General features: G+C 36.0%; 1 protein-coding gene across 2 annotated transcripts; it reads left to right on the top strand.

The window, feature by feature from the left end:
* The first annotated feature begins 3,525 nt into the window (after positions 1-3,525).
* Positions 3,526-9,726, top strand: LOC136265116 (peptidase inhibitor 16-like). Of its 2 annotated transcripts, XM_066059907.1 has the most exons (11): positions 3,526-3,704; positions 5,719-5,964; positions 6,130-6,236; positions 6,285-6,385; positions 6,553-6,726; positions 7,095-7,201; positions 8,143-8,388; positions 8,545-8,651; positions 8,700-8,800; positions 9,167-9,292; positions 9,403-9,726. In XM_066059907.1, the coding sequence occupies exons 1-11, from the start codon at positions 3,540-3,542 to the stop codon at positions 9,525-9,527; spliced, it is 1,605 nt and encodes a 534-aa protein (XP_065915979.1). In that variant the 5' UTR covers positions 3,526-3,539; the 3' UTR covers positions 9,528-9,726. The 2 variants fall into 2 exon arrangements, with proteins under 2 accessions (XP_065915979.1, XP_065915980.1); XM_066059908.1 differs by lacking the exon at positions 6,553-6,726.
* Positions 9,727-12,158: the final 2,432 nt, after the last annotated feature.

The raw sequence follows: 12,158 nt of genomic DNA on the forward strand, positions 1-12,158 counted from the left end.
AAAATATGGTACCAAAATAAAGATCTTGTTGATAGAAATAACTAGGTTTTTTTTGAAGTCAATAGGTGAATTCATTCCATAGCTAGATCCTTTAGGCCACTCCTAGAAAATTTATTGTTTCCCATTTCCCGCCTGCGCATGCAGATTCTCTTCCTGCGCGGTCATTCATTATTGCTGTCAACTGAATATTTAACCTGTCATTGCATAGCAGACGTAGCAGTAGCTAGTTTAGCATTCAGAAAGCCAATCATAGCTAGCTTTTCACTGTTAGTTTAAATATTTCTACTGTATTCTTACCTGTAAGTTAGTTATGAATTTCGAAAATTAGTGGAAATATCTAGCTATAATGAATAGTGGATAATGAACCGCCTGCCCGCATGTATTTTTGAGGTCAGTGAAATTGGAAACAAGGAATTTTCTTGGAGTGGCCTTATCTAGTTATATGCTTAGACAAAGCCACATCACACAGTTGCGTCAGTTACTTGCTATAAGGAAATCATTGGCTATACTGATCTCTTTCTAGTACTATAGTGATATATATTGGAAATCAAAACTGGAACCATTAACTGTTCAAAATAAATTTTTAGATATTGTAACTCTGGAGCAAGCTTGCCCTCTGTGGAAGAGATTGATGTATGGCCTCCCTGAAAAACAGCTGTCCTTCCTGCTACGTGCTGGTTGTGACACTCTACCAACCCCTATGAACCTGGCCAGATGGAACATCATTACTGATCCTAGATGTGCTCTTTGTCAAGCTCCTCAACCCACAACAAACCATATTTTGACTGGCTGTCCTGCTGCTCTAGATCAAGGCAGGTATACCTGGAGGCATGATTCAGTTTTACAGGTCCTTGTTCATGGGCTCCAACAGCATTTACCTGAAACATTCATTACGCTGACCTTCCAGGTTATCTAGCTAGTTCCAGCCCCCTAGTACCATCCCAACCAATCTTTCCTCCACCCTCAGCAGGCCTGACTTGGTATTGGTTTCTAGTGATTCCATTTGTTTGTTCGAATTGACAGTACCAACTAATACCCAGCAACATCTTCTTGCTGTTAGAGCTAGAAAGGAAGATCGATATAGCTCCTTGCAATATGACCTCCAACTTTCTGGGTTAACTGTCAATCTTGTTCCCATTGAAATTGGATGTTTAGGCCACTTTTTGTCAGAAACAATTGCTCAAATGGTTACTGCTTGTGAAGTGCCAAAGAAAACCATAAGATCCTTGTTTGAAGCAGGCAGCTTGCATTGCTGTGTCCTGTTCTTACAGAATTTTTAATTCTAGAGCCTCCCTGGGCTGGGATCTTTTAGACCACCTTAGGTAAACTTTAAGTATTACATATATGTAGATATAGATATTTTTTTTATTGTAATTTAATTTACTTTTAGCTAATGTAAGCCTTGCCAGGGCTCCTGCACTGATCCATCAGCACATGGTACCCCTGTGTCTAGGCCCCTGTATGCTTGTAATGTATATTTTGTCTTACTCATTAAGACGTTTATTCTCTCTCATGATAGACTGTACAGAAAGCACTTAACGCTTACTTTTGGAGCACTCTCGTCCGCAGTCGCCCACGTCTGCTGCTGCACCTGACGCAAGCTTAGCTACATGATTTAGCAAAATTATTCTCCTCAGGATGATGGCACCAACTCTGATCGCATTCATTAGTTCGCACTATTAGCGTGCGCTCAGCAAGGAGTCAGCACATAATAAAATTCTTTTAATAATGATAACGATGACTAGGAAATAATTAACTGATCATCACTTCCTTACTTCCTGTTACATGATATCTAATAAAGTATGCGGCAGAGAAAGACTATTTTTGAAGCGGATTGCCATTGGTACATACTCTTTACAGTAACTGTATGGTGCTTCTCATCTTGTTTACACCATACAGTGTAGCTAGTATAGGACCAGGGCTCCCTACCAAGGCCCTATACCTAAGGTGTTTGTATGTAAGATACTCTAATAAAGCAGTCATAATATTATTAAACGGATTTGAAGCAGACAAACAATGCAGAAATCTACAATAGCTAGCTATGAAACCAAGTCACTAATATGTACAATACAGTAGTTGCAGTTTTACTTTGCGTTCATAGAATTGGAGCCACAAAATGGAGGGCATATCATGATCCTCAACCACCTACCTATTGTACCAGCAGGCAGTTACCCTGTATCCTGACAAGCCAGATAGTCTGACACACCATGCACTGGCTTGCACATGTTCAATATACATGTTCCATTTGACATAGCTAATTCTCTGATTCCTACAATAACACTGTGATTATGTACATTAAGGTTGACCTTATAAATGATGATAAACGTCTTATTGATTATTAAGACAATAATAGTATACAAACAGGGGCTTAGATTCAGGGTTGCCATACAGTGATAGCCAAACAGTGATCAGTGCAGGAGTCCTGTATACCACCGCTAGCTATATGGTGCGTATTTGGATTTTCAGCCTATTGAATGCTTTCCATAAATGCCACAACTTTTTAAGTAAAACATCTTAATCATAGCTACAACTGTTACATTAATTACACATAATTTTATTTTTGTAGAGGATATATACCTGACAATATGTGCTATATAAATGGTCTATCATTTGATACCTCCACCCGGAATTAATACCATCACAGCAGTATAGTACTTTAATTCTTACCATTCTCCTACATGCAATGAATAGTGTGTTCAATGGTTCATATTGTCACAGTAACTTTTTGCACAGCTTCCTATAGTGAGATAGCTAGTATGATGATTAGAGTGGCTTCTGTGTTACACTAGTGTTATGCTTGATGTTTACTCCATAATTATGATGGCATATTATACTCAATCACATTACAATTTAGCTACATTTCCTGAAAGTGAAAATGATTAGATCATATTAGATCATGGCTAGAAGAGCCATGGTATGATATTTGGAAGTACATACATAATTACTCCATGAGGTCATTTGAATAATGATAAAACCCATGTACACTTTATCAATGAGTAATACATTTGCTGTAGCAGTGAAATCACATACCACAACAGTTAAACCATGTCACAAGCAACGAAATTTAACTGATCAAATGCAACATCACAGTTCTTAAACTTATCATTAACTTAAACTACCAGCTTTACATGCAGATTTGTGATCAGAAACTGAGGTATGACTTGAAGTACCTCAAGGTTAGCTACACACATACACAGAGTCACATTATCCAAACAGTTTTGATTAATTCCTCAAGTAATAATCCTGATATGATATTTGTTTGGTATATGCTGTTAAGTAGCTAGCAGGCATGACTATTGCTTGGGGGTATAAAATTGTAGTCACACCATGGCCATATAGACAGTTTCAATATGATGTGTGTTTGGGAATAATAAGTAAGGTTACATGTGCGTAGGTGCAGGTCACAGTGTACGTGGCTGTCTTTTGGGAAAATGTTGACCAATGTGGTTAACGATTCTAGTGGTTACAATTACACGGATTGTTTAAATAGACAGAATTCTGCCACATTTCACATTTGAAGTTCTGGTCGTGTGAGAACAATGTTACCTAGTGTGTTCACTTTCCCAGTGTTGTGTCTGCTAGTGCTAACTGCAGCACACCTGAGTGTATCTCAGTTGACTGATGAAGATAAGCAACTCTTGTTGGATCTTCACAACAGAGCTAGGAGTATGGTGGATCCTACAGCTACTAACATGGAGGAAATGGTAAGGTGCTAGTTGATATATACCTGATGACTGAAGTACATATTATATAGCTCCATCTTGTGGCTACTAATATAAGATTATTGAATTTTGGTATTGTTACAACAATATACGTAGCTCTCAGATCTACATATAGTATCAGAAGGGTAAGATGAAAAAAATGAGGGAATATTAGTTGAAGTATAAAGTAAATAATAAATGCTGAGAAAAGTGCATCTTTGATTTTCAGTGTTGGAAACAGTCAGAATTTAAGCTCAAAGCATTGAATAATGCCACACTATTTTACACACCATCATTGTGCAGCAGTCAACATGTGTGTCTATATGGGTACAAGCTATTACCATGACCATCATAATATGTATGTTAGCTATCTAGTTTAGGTGTTGATTGAGAGCACTGATAAGAGTTAAATTGTGATGGATGAAATCATACATGTCATAGTTTTACTGACCAAGTTACATGTGTACTGGTGTGTAACTTAATCAGTGGTTTATATTAGCTAGTTAAAGTTAACATCCTTGCTGTGGGTGTAGCTATAGGATATGAAGCTGCAAACAGCTATAGGCACAGTGATGCTACATAGCATTATGTGATTTTTAGTTTAGCAGGTTTCAGTGCCATCATAGATTGAATGGGCTAGTTGCACTGTGTGGTATTATACATTTCAACACATGTAGATATGATAATATTTCAGGCTTTCTACAATCAGTTTACAACACTGCTTTAATATATTAAACTGAGTATGCATTCATATAAACCACTTCTGGTTCTACCACAACTAAAGCACTATACACTTTAGACATGAGTTGGCATCCTTACTGAAACTGTAACTTATTTTCCTTGTGATCTGTGTTAAGATGAATGATATTAATCTGGTGACCATGCACTACTGTTGACTTGTCTTCTTTAACAAAAAAACTTTGCTCCTATTGTTCCAGTCACCCATTTAGCTGTAAATTATTTCAAGCACAGCCGAGCAAACTGCTTCTGTTGATGCAAAAACTTCTGTTACAGTAGCTAGTAGTTAACACTTTATTTGTGGGTGTCACTTAGCTAAGTATATACTGTACTGTAGGTGGAAAACTTTATTAAACTTAATGATAAACCAATTCCAATGTGTGTACATACAAGTGTTACAACTTTTGCTCATGTCTTGTCTGGTTCAGGATAATGTATGTTAGCTATAACAGCCAGCACAACATCACTGTGTGTGTTAGACTGTAATATGTGTATATGAACTTCATTACCAGACTTGCTAATTTATTGCTTTTAAATAAAACAATACTGCAACAATATCATATGCAATTACATAATAACAACTACATATATGCATACAGTAACACATATTATATATCTGTAGTGTTCATGTATAAGCAGCTACAGTTATAATGTACATTGCTCACAAGTAATTTTATCACAAATTTTTTTACTTTTGTGATCAATGATTAACTTCTACTCTGAAACCACTATTTATAGCAAGGATGCGAATCCTGCCAGTATAGGAATCCAAACAGAATAATAATTTTAATTTGTGTGATGTGAGAATTGTTATGTGAAATATACTGACTTGTAAAAGCTTCTGTAAAACCTACACAGTTGTAGGTGATGATTTAAGAAGCCACAAACTGTACCAACAACGATCAGCCTAAATGTCTGTTGCAACCACCATAGTTCCAATTTCTCAACTGTATGATAACCAAAGATAACAGGTGCAAATATAATTTTTCATAAACAACAAAGTGTGGTCAATGGAATACACTGTCTGTCTGGTAATGAATTACAACAAGGCCACTATATTGGCAAGTCAAACTTATAGCTGAGTCACAACCTAGATAGTCCAATTAGACTCAAGAATTTAAGCACCTCAGATATAATATAAATCACCATCATGCATGGCCAAGAGAGAGGCATAAAAAGCAACGGATGATCTCAGACAAGAAACAGCTGCAAGACAAACAAAAGCATAATTATTGCATTTTTGGATGTGATGTGTTTGATAATGAATAACATGTTACAGGAATGGAATGATGAACTGGCTGAAGTTGCTCAGATTTACTCAACAAAATGCACTACTCAACCAAATCCTAATAGAACCAGCCAAGCTCCATCATTTAGTACTGTTGGTGAAAATTCAGTAGTAAGTATTCCCCCATCTTCTGAAAGCTTTGGACAGGTGGTAGGATTGTGGTTTGATGGACGTCATTTATACAACTACACTACTGGACAGTGTTTCAGAGATCAATTCTGTGACTCATACACACAGGTAGGTGGTGTATAAATGTGTCAGAATACAGTGTGTGTTGATGTATATACTTGAAACTTTTGAGATTGAATCCCTTTGCACTATTATCCTATTTGATAATAGTAACTGCTCTAGTTTGTGGCTACACCCTCATAACAAAATTAGTTAACAAATTTTTCATTATAGCTGGTGTGGGCTACATCTAATCAAGTTGGTTGTGGAGCAACTCGATGCAACCCTGTAGAAGGATTTGTTGGTGAAGGTCTCCTTCTTGTGTGTAACTATGGACCATCGTGAGTGACATGTTTGTAACAACTATTGTCACTGTATTCATTTGATAGTGGAAACTTGGAAGAACAATCTCCTTACATGACTGGAGGTTCATCATGTTCTAATTGTCCTGATGACAAGAAATCCTGTGTGAATAATCTTTGTAGTAATGGTGAGTAAAATAGGACTTTGTTATCACAACTATTCTGAAAATAGTTCCGAATTGACTTGCATGTTTTAAGTATTTCAATTTATATTGGTAGCTGTTTATGAGTGCAACATTGATCTCCTGATTGTAACCAATTATTGAGGAGTGTATTTTTATTCCACTTTATTCAGTGTCATGTCCAGTACTTGACCCTCCCAATAATGGAATGATTGACTGCCCCAGTAATGAGGTTGAAAGCACTTGTACATTTAAATATTATACTGGTTTTGAGTTGACCGGCAGTGCCAGTCAGACCTGTCAGGATAATGGCACTTGGAGTGGTACTGAGACTACATGTATGCCAGGTTTGTTACAGGCTGTACATATTGAGTATAAAGTTAATAAAAAATATAGTCTAGCCCTACAGCCATACCAATGACATCAAATAGCGCTTGTATTGGTTTAGCTATACTTGGCATAGTTGAAGACATCAGTTACAATTAGTTAGTTAGTCAATAGGAAATAAAACTTTGCACCAGAATACTGAGTCAGGCCATTCTAATTGGGTGATCATGCCAAACCAATACTGACAAGTCACGGTGAAGGATGATTTGTGATCAATAGTTGTTTGTAAACCTTTATGATCCCTATTATATAGTACTACCATACTGTATATGATAGTGTATTCACTTTCCCAGTGTATAGCTACTGTGTCTATTGTTGTTAACTGCAGCACCAAGTGTATCTCAGTTGACTGATGAAGATAAACAACTCTTGTTGGACCTTCACAACAGAGCTAGGAGTATGGTAGATCCAATTGCTACTAACATGGAGGAAATGGTAAGGTGCCAGTTGGTGTATTGGTAATCGCAAGAAAGATACTGATAGCACTGCATGGACTCTATAGAGCTTCATAGCTATAGCACTGTGGTCTGGCTACTATAATGGTATACTACATTGAGAAATAACTACAGGGTAGCTAAACTAGTCAATATGTAACTGCAAAAGTTTCCACTCATCCTACCAATTGTACGTGAAGTAACTTGGTAGGAAGATGGAAGGAAAAGTTGTCACATAAATGTTTCATGCAATCAAGAATAGAGTTGTTTAAAATGATGTCTTTTAGTGCTACTTTATATTTTTGTTAACGCTACTAAATTCTCCAGTAGCTATGTATGTATGACTGGTAAGACCTCACTTTTCCATGTAGCATGTTCATTTATGTTCGATAAAGACTGACAAGGCCATGAAGAGTTATATATGTTTCACAAGCTTCAGTTTCAATAAGGATGCAGACACATGTCCAGTGTATAATGTGTTATAGTTGTGGTATAGCCAATAGTGATAATTACCTAATTGTGATATGCTTTGATCTTATTTCAGTTTCTCAAGGCAATCTTATAAGTTAATTTAGGAATGTAGTTTCTATAAGTTTCTGATCAATAATTGGTCTTTCAAGTTGTTGTGTAGTAAATCATGACCTGCTTACACACAAGATATGGGATATAACATGCAGGATATATTACGTAGTTATTGTGATTTAACTAAATAATTCGGAGTAACTAAAGGCTACAAATGTCCCAACTTAATTAGACTGCATGCTAATGATTTTCAGTACTACTGATGGCTGAATGCAGCTACTAGATAAAACAGATTAAGTCTGTATGTGGTCATGTGAGCTAATTAATTCAGATATCTAAAAATCTGTCCGCCAGCATTGCTATATTGAAAGGTAATGATGGATGAGAATAACCAATGCTATTATGGTTTCTGTCTTACAGGAATGGAATGATGAATTAGCTGAAGTTGCTCAGGCTTACTCAACAAAATGCACTACTCAGCCAAATCCTGATAGAGCCAGCCAAGCTCCATCATTTAGTACTGTTGGTGAAAATTCAGGGGTAAGTATTCCCCCATCTTCTGAAAGCTTTGGACAGGTGGTAGGATTGTGGTTTGATGGACGTCATTTATACAACTACACTACTGGACAGTGTTTTAGAGATCAATTCTGTGACCCATATACACAGGTAGGTGGTGTATAAGTGTGTTAGAATACACTGTGTGTAATTTGAAACTTTTGAGATTGAATCCCTTTGCACTATTATCCTATTTAATAAAAGTAACTGTTCTAATTTGCGGCTACACCCTCATTACAAAGTTAGTTGACAAATTTTTCATGACAGCTGGTGTGGGCTACATCTGATCAAGTTGGTTGTGGAGCTACTCGATGCGATCCTGTTGAAGGATTTGTTGGTGAAGGTCTCCTTCTTGTGTGTAACTATGGACCATCGTGAGTAACATGTTTGTAATGACTATTGTCACTGTGTTTATTTGATAGTGGAAACTTGAAAGGACAATCTCCTTATATGACTGGAGATTCATCATGCTCAAATTGTCCTGATGACAAGAAATCCTGTGTGAATAATCTTTGTAGTAATGGTGAGTAAAATAGGATTTTGTGATCATACCTATTAATTCTGAAGATACAGTTAACTTTCATGCCTAAAGTATTCCAATTTATATTGGTAGCTGTTTATGGGTGCAACATTGATCTCCTCATTGTAACCAATTATTGAGGAGTGCATTTTTATTCCATTTTATTCAGTGTCATGTCCAGTACTTGACCCTCCCAATAATGGAATGATTGACTGTACTAGTAATGAGGTTGAAAGTACTTGTACATTCAAATGTAATACTGGTTATGAGCTGACTGGTAGTGCCAGTAGGACCTGTCAGGATATTGGCTTGTTGCAGGCTGTATAGTATATGAAATTTTGAGTTATACTGTACATATAATTTCTGTAGATTGCAATGCTGATGAAGTTACAATAGATGATGTTAGTGTAGCTGGAAGAACTGTAACTGTTGAATTTTCATCTGATCCAAATGCCAGGTTTAGATGCAGGCTGAACAACCGAAGGTTTAGGCAATGTGAGTGCATGTACTTGTAATATAAGTGTACAACAGGCTGGATGTGTCAAAACTGGTCATGTACACAATTAATGTTTTACCTCCCACTACATAATATGTTCTCATTACAGGCACCAGTCCTGTGACATATACTGGGTTGAGTAGAGGAAGGTATCGTGTTACTATACAAGCTGCTTGTCCTGGTCAAAGCTTCCGAGATGGGGCTAGGAAAAGGGCACGCTTTGGAATTCCCTGATTAAAATGGTGGATTGAACTTTTGAACTGATAACTGATTTAGGATTACGACACATTTAGGCCATTTTTGTCATTATGTATTAGTTGATAGATACACACATGTTGTAGCTTCTTGCTTCTGTGAGCTCAGAACAGTAGTGCTCTAACAACAGTATTAGATTGTTAAATAAATTCAGATGAATTAAGGTCGACATGGGCCTTTGGTGAGTGAGGTCTTTCACTCAATGAAATATACATATACACAGGTATAAGATAACCTACAAATGTGCATGATGTACTAAATATAATAGGCAAGTGTTCATCAAAATATTTTGATGACAAAATCTGAAAAGGTTTTCATGTGTTCATACTGCAATCTTAATCTGAAGTGATTTTTAAAATGTACATGCAGTTACTTCATTTCTCTTAACTGCTGTAAAGTTACCATCAACTATGTACCTATTGAAAGATGTGCTATTCATTATCATTATCTCCTCGATCAGAGTTTAAATAGATGGAGCTTATGTACTAATACACTATCAACACATTAACGACCCTGGGTGACAGCTAGCAATTAAGGTAATCAATCAGTTATTGCTGAGGGTAATTAATAATTGGGCTATGCATGCAACAACAGTTGGATCACATGATCACAAAATTGCTTATACAATTGCAGTTTTGGTCACAAAGTGTGTACTAAAGTGTACAAAGATGCTGTTTACTGTTTGTACGTTAGAAATTATACATTGCAAAGCCACGTTTTACCTTATTTATTATGTCAAACAGCATGTTTGATTAGCAAATCTAATTAATCGGTGGTTATAGGGAGCAAATAATCAGTTAGATAGTATATACACTTAGTCCAGATCACACCTCAACTAGCTAAGTATATGTGTTGTCCAACATGAGGAGAGTGTACTTAAGTTATAATGCATTATGTGGCTAAATTTTCCCATCTAATGTCTTAAGCATTGAATAAACACAATCACTGTAACTGGCACTGACCATCAGTGTCAATAAGGACCATAATTAACTATTGGCACTGGTCACATTTCCTGACACTTGTTGTTCCTATGGTAACTTCTGTTACTCAGAAATTCATGCAAGTACAACTAGTGATAAGTTCAAAGTCAAAGTGTTTGAAGCACCCATCACACCAAAGGCTGTCCAACTTACCTTAATATAACTTATCTTTTTAGTTATACAGACAGCGAAAGACATTATTGTGCTTGACATGTTTACTTAAAGTTACATTACGGCTAGTGTGAAATCAGTTTGTTTTGTACCTGTCCTTCTTGGCTTGCATTTATAAGATGTAACAGTATGAATATTAATTAGTGTTGATCAAAAAATGAATGAGAGGACAGTATTTAACATACATATTTATCCAGTTATAGCTCAGTGCCCTAGTTCACTGTAACTTAGCTATAGTGCGGGACATCATATACCCCCACGATTATATCACAACTTCCCTGATTCATAACTTTTTGATGCTACATGCCAGACACTCGCAATTTAAGCATAATCACAATGCATTTATAGTGAAGCTTGAAACTTTTTATCAGAAAACCAGTGGCATGGTCATTTTTAAAAATTGAAACCTTGCTAGTTATTTTACTGCAGCAATGCTACTGATACTCCCAACAAATCTGTAAGGCAGAATTTTTATTTATGATTTTTCTTGGGATTTATTCAGTTTTTTTGAAAAATTAAGCTGTTTTTAAAAAAATAAAATTTTGTTTTGTAATGGATGCTACAATTACTTTGCAAACTTGGTATAAGGTAACATACTTTAAATCTGTAAGACAGTTGTAGAATATTGTTTAAAATGATGTAGTTAGCTTGTTGTAGCCAACCAGGGGTAAGTGACACTGGCTTTTATTACATCTTTTTAGTGATTTCCCACATAATCTCTACATGAAAGTTGGTCTAGAAGTTTTTCTCACCTTCCAGTACTATGCTCTGATCGTGTGAATGATTACTGAATTAATTTTTCTAATATTATAGCTCTGACATGTTGAAACATGCTGACTAAAATGGACCCTACTCTATCTACAGTGCTCTGCAGGTTCTGATGCTAACAAGTATATTTGAATGGCAATGATTGAATGTGATGATTCACAAGACACTGAGGTTATATATTTCCCAGCAAAATTTAATGGTCTATGCTCTATGTGCTACTAAGGCAGTCAAGGCAATTATATCATGATCAGAAGTAATGGTGTGACTAACCATAACAGTCTAGCTTGTATTTATAGCAAGCTATGTTTAAAGTACTTTGTACATGATATTCACTGAATCTCTCCTTTTCAATAAATTTTGACTTGCAGTTCTCCAATCTGACCTGATAATAGCTCAGGTAAGTATATGTGAGGAACCAAATAGAATATGCTTTCTATTGTACAACAAATGCTTTATAAAACTCTTTATAAATCTTGAATGCAATTACATTGGAATATAATCATTACAAATAGTTATTGTTACCTAAAAAAGTCATTTAAAAGAAAAAACTTATTTGCTGCTATGGTAGTGATGATGTAATTGACCTTTGTCATGTTGCGACCTTTCATTACACACCACTGATGCATTAGAATGTGCTGAACTCAAATCTGCTTTCAGTTTTCAGATAAATTAAATATTAAAAAGTTATGAA

Source organism: Dysidea avara, chromosome 8 (assembly GCF_963678975.1).
Source record: "Dysidea avara chromosome 8, odDysAvar1.4, whole genome shotgun sequence".
In the NCBI taxonomy this organism is placed as follows: domain Eukaryota; kingdom Metazoa; phylum Porifera; class Demospongiae; order Dictyoceratida; family Dysideidae; genus Dysidea; species Dysidea avara.

What these genes read in the sequence shown, in the direction of transcription:
- LOC136265116 (XM_066059907.1), top strand. Translation starts at nt 3,540, where the DNA reads ATGTTACCTAGTGTGTTCACTTTCCCAGTGTTGTGTCTGCTAGTGCTA. An exon ending in TCTGTGACCCATATACACAG is followed by an intron (nt 8,389 to 8,544) that starts GTAGGTGGTGTA and finishes TTTTCATGACAG; the next exon opens with CTGGTGTGGGCTACATCTGA. An exon ending in GAATAATCTTTGTAGTAATG is followed by an intron (nt 8,801 to 9,166) that starts GTGAGTAAAATA and finishes TAATTTCTGTAG; the next exon opens with ATTGCAATGCTGATGAAGTT.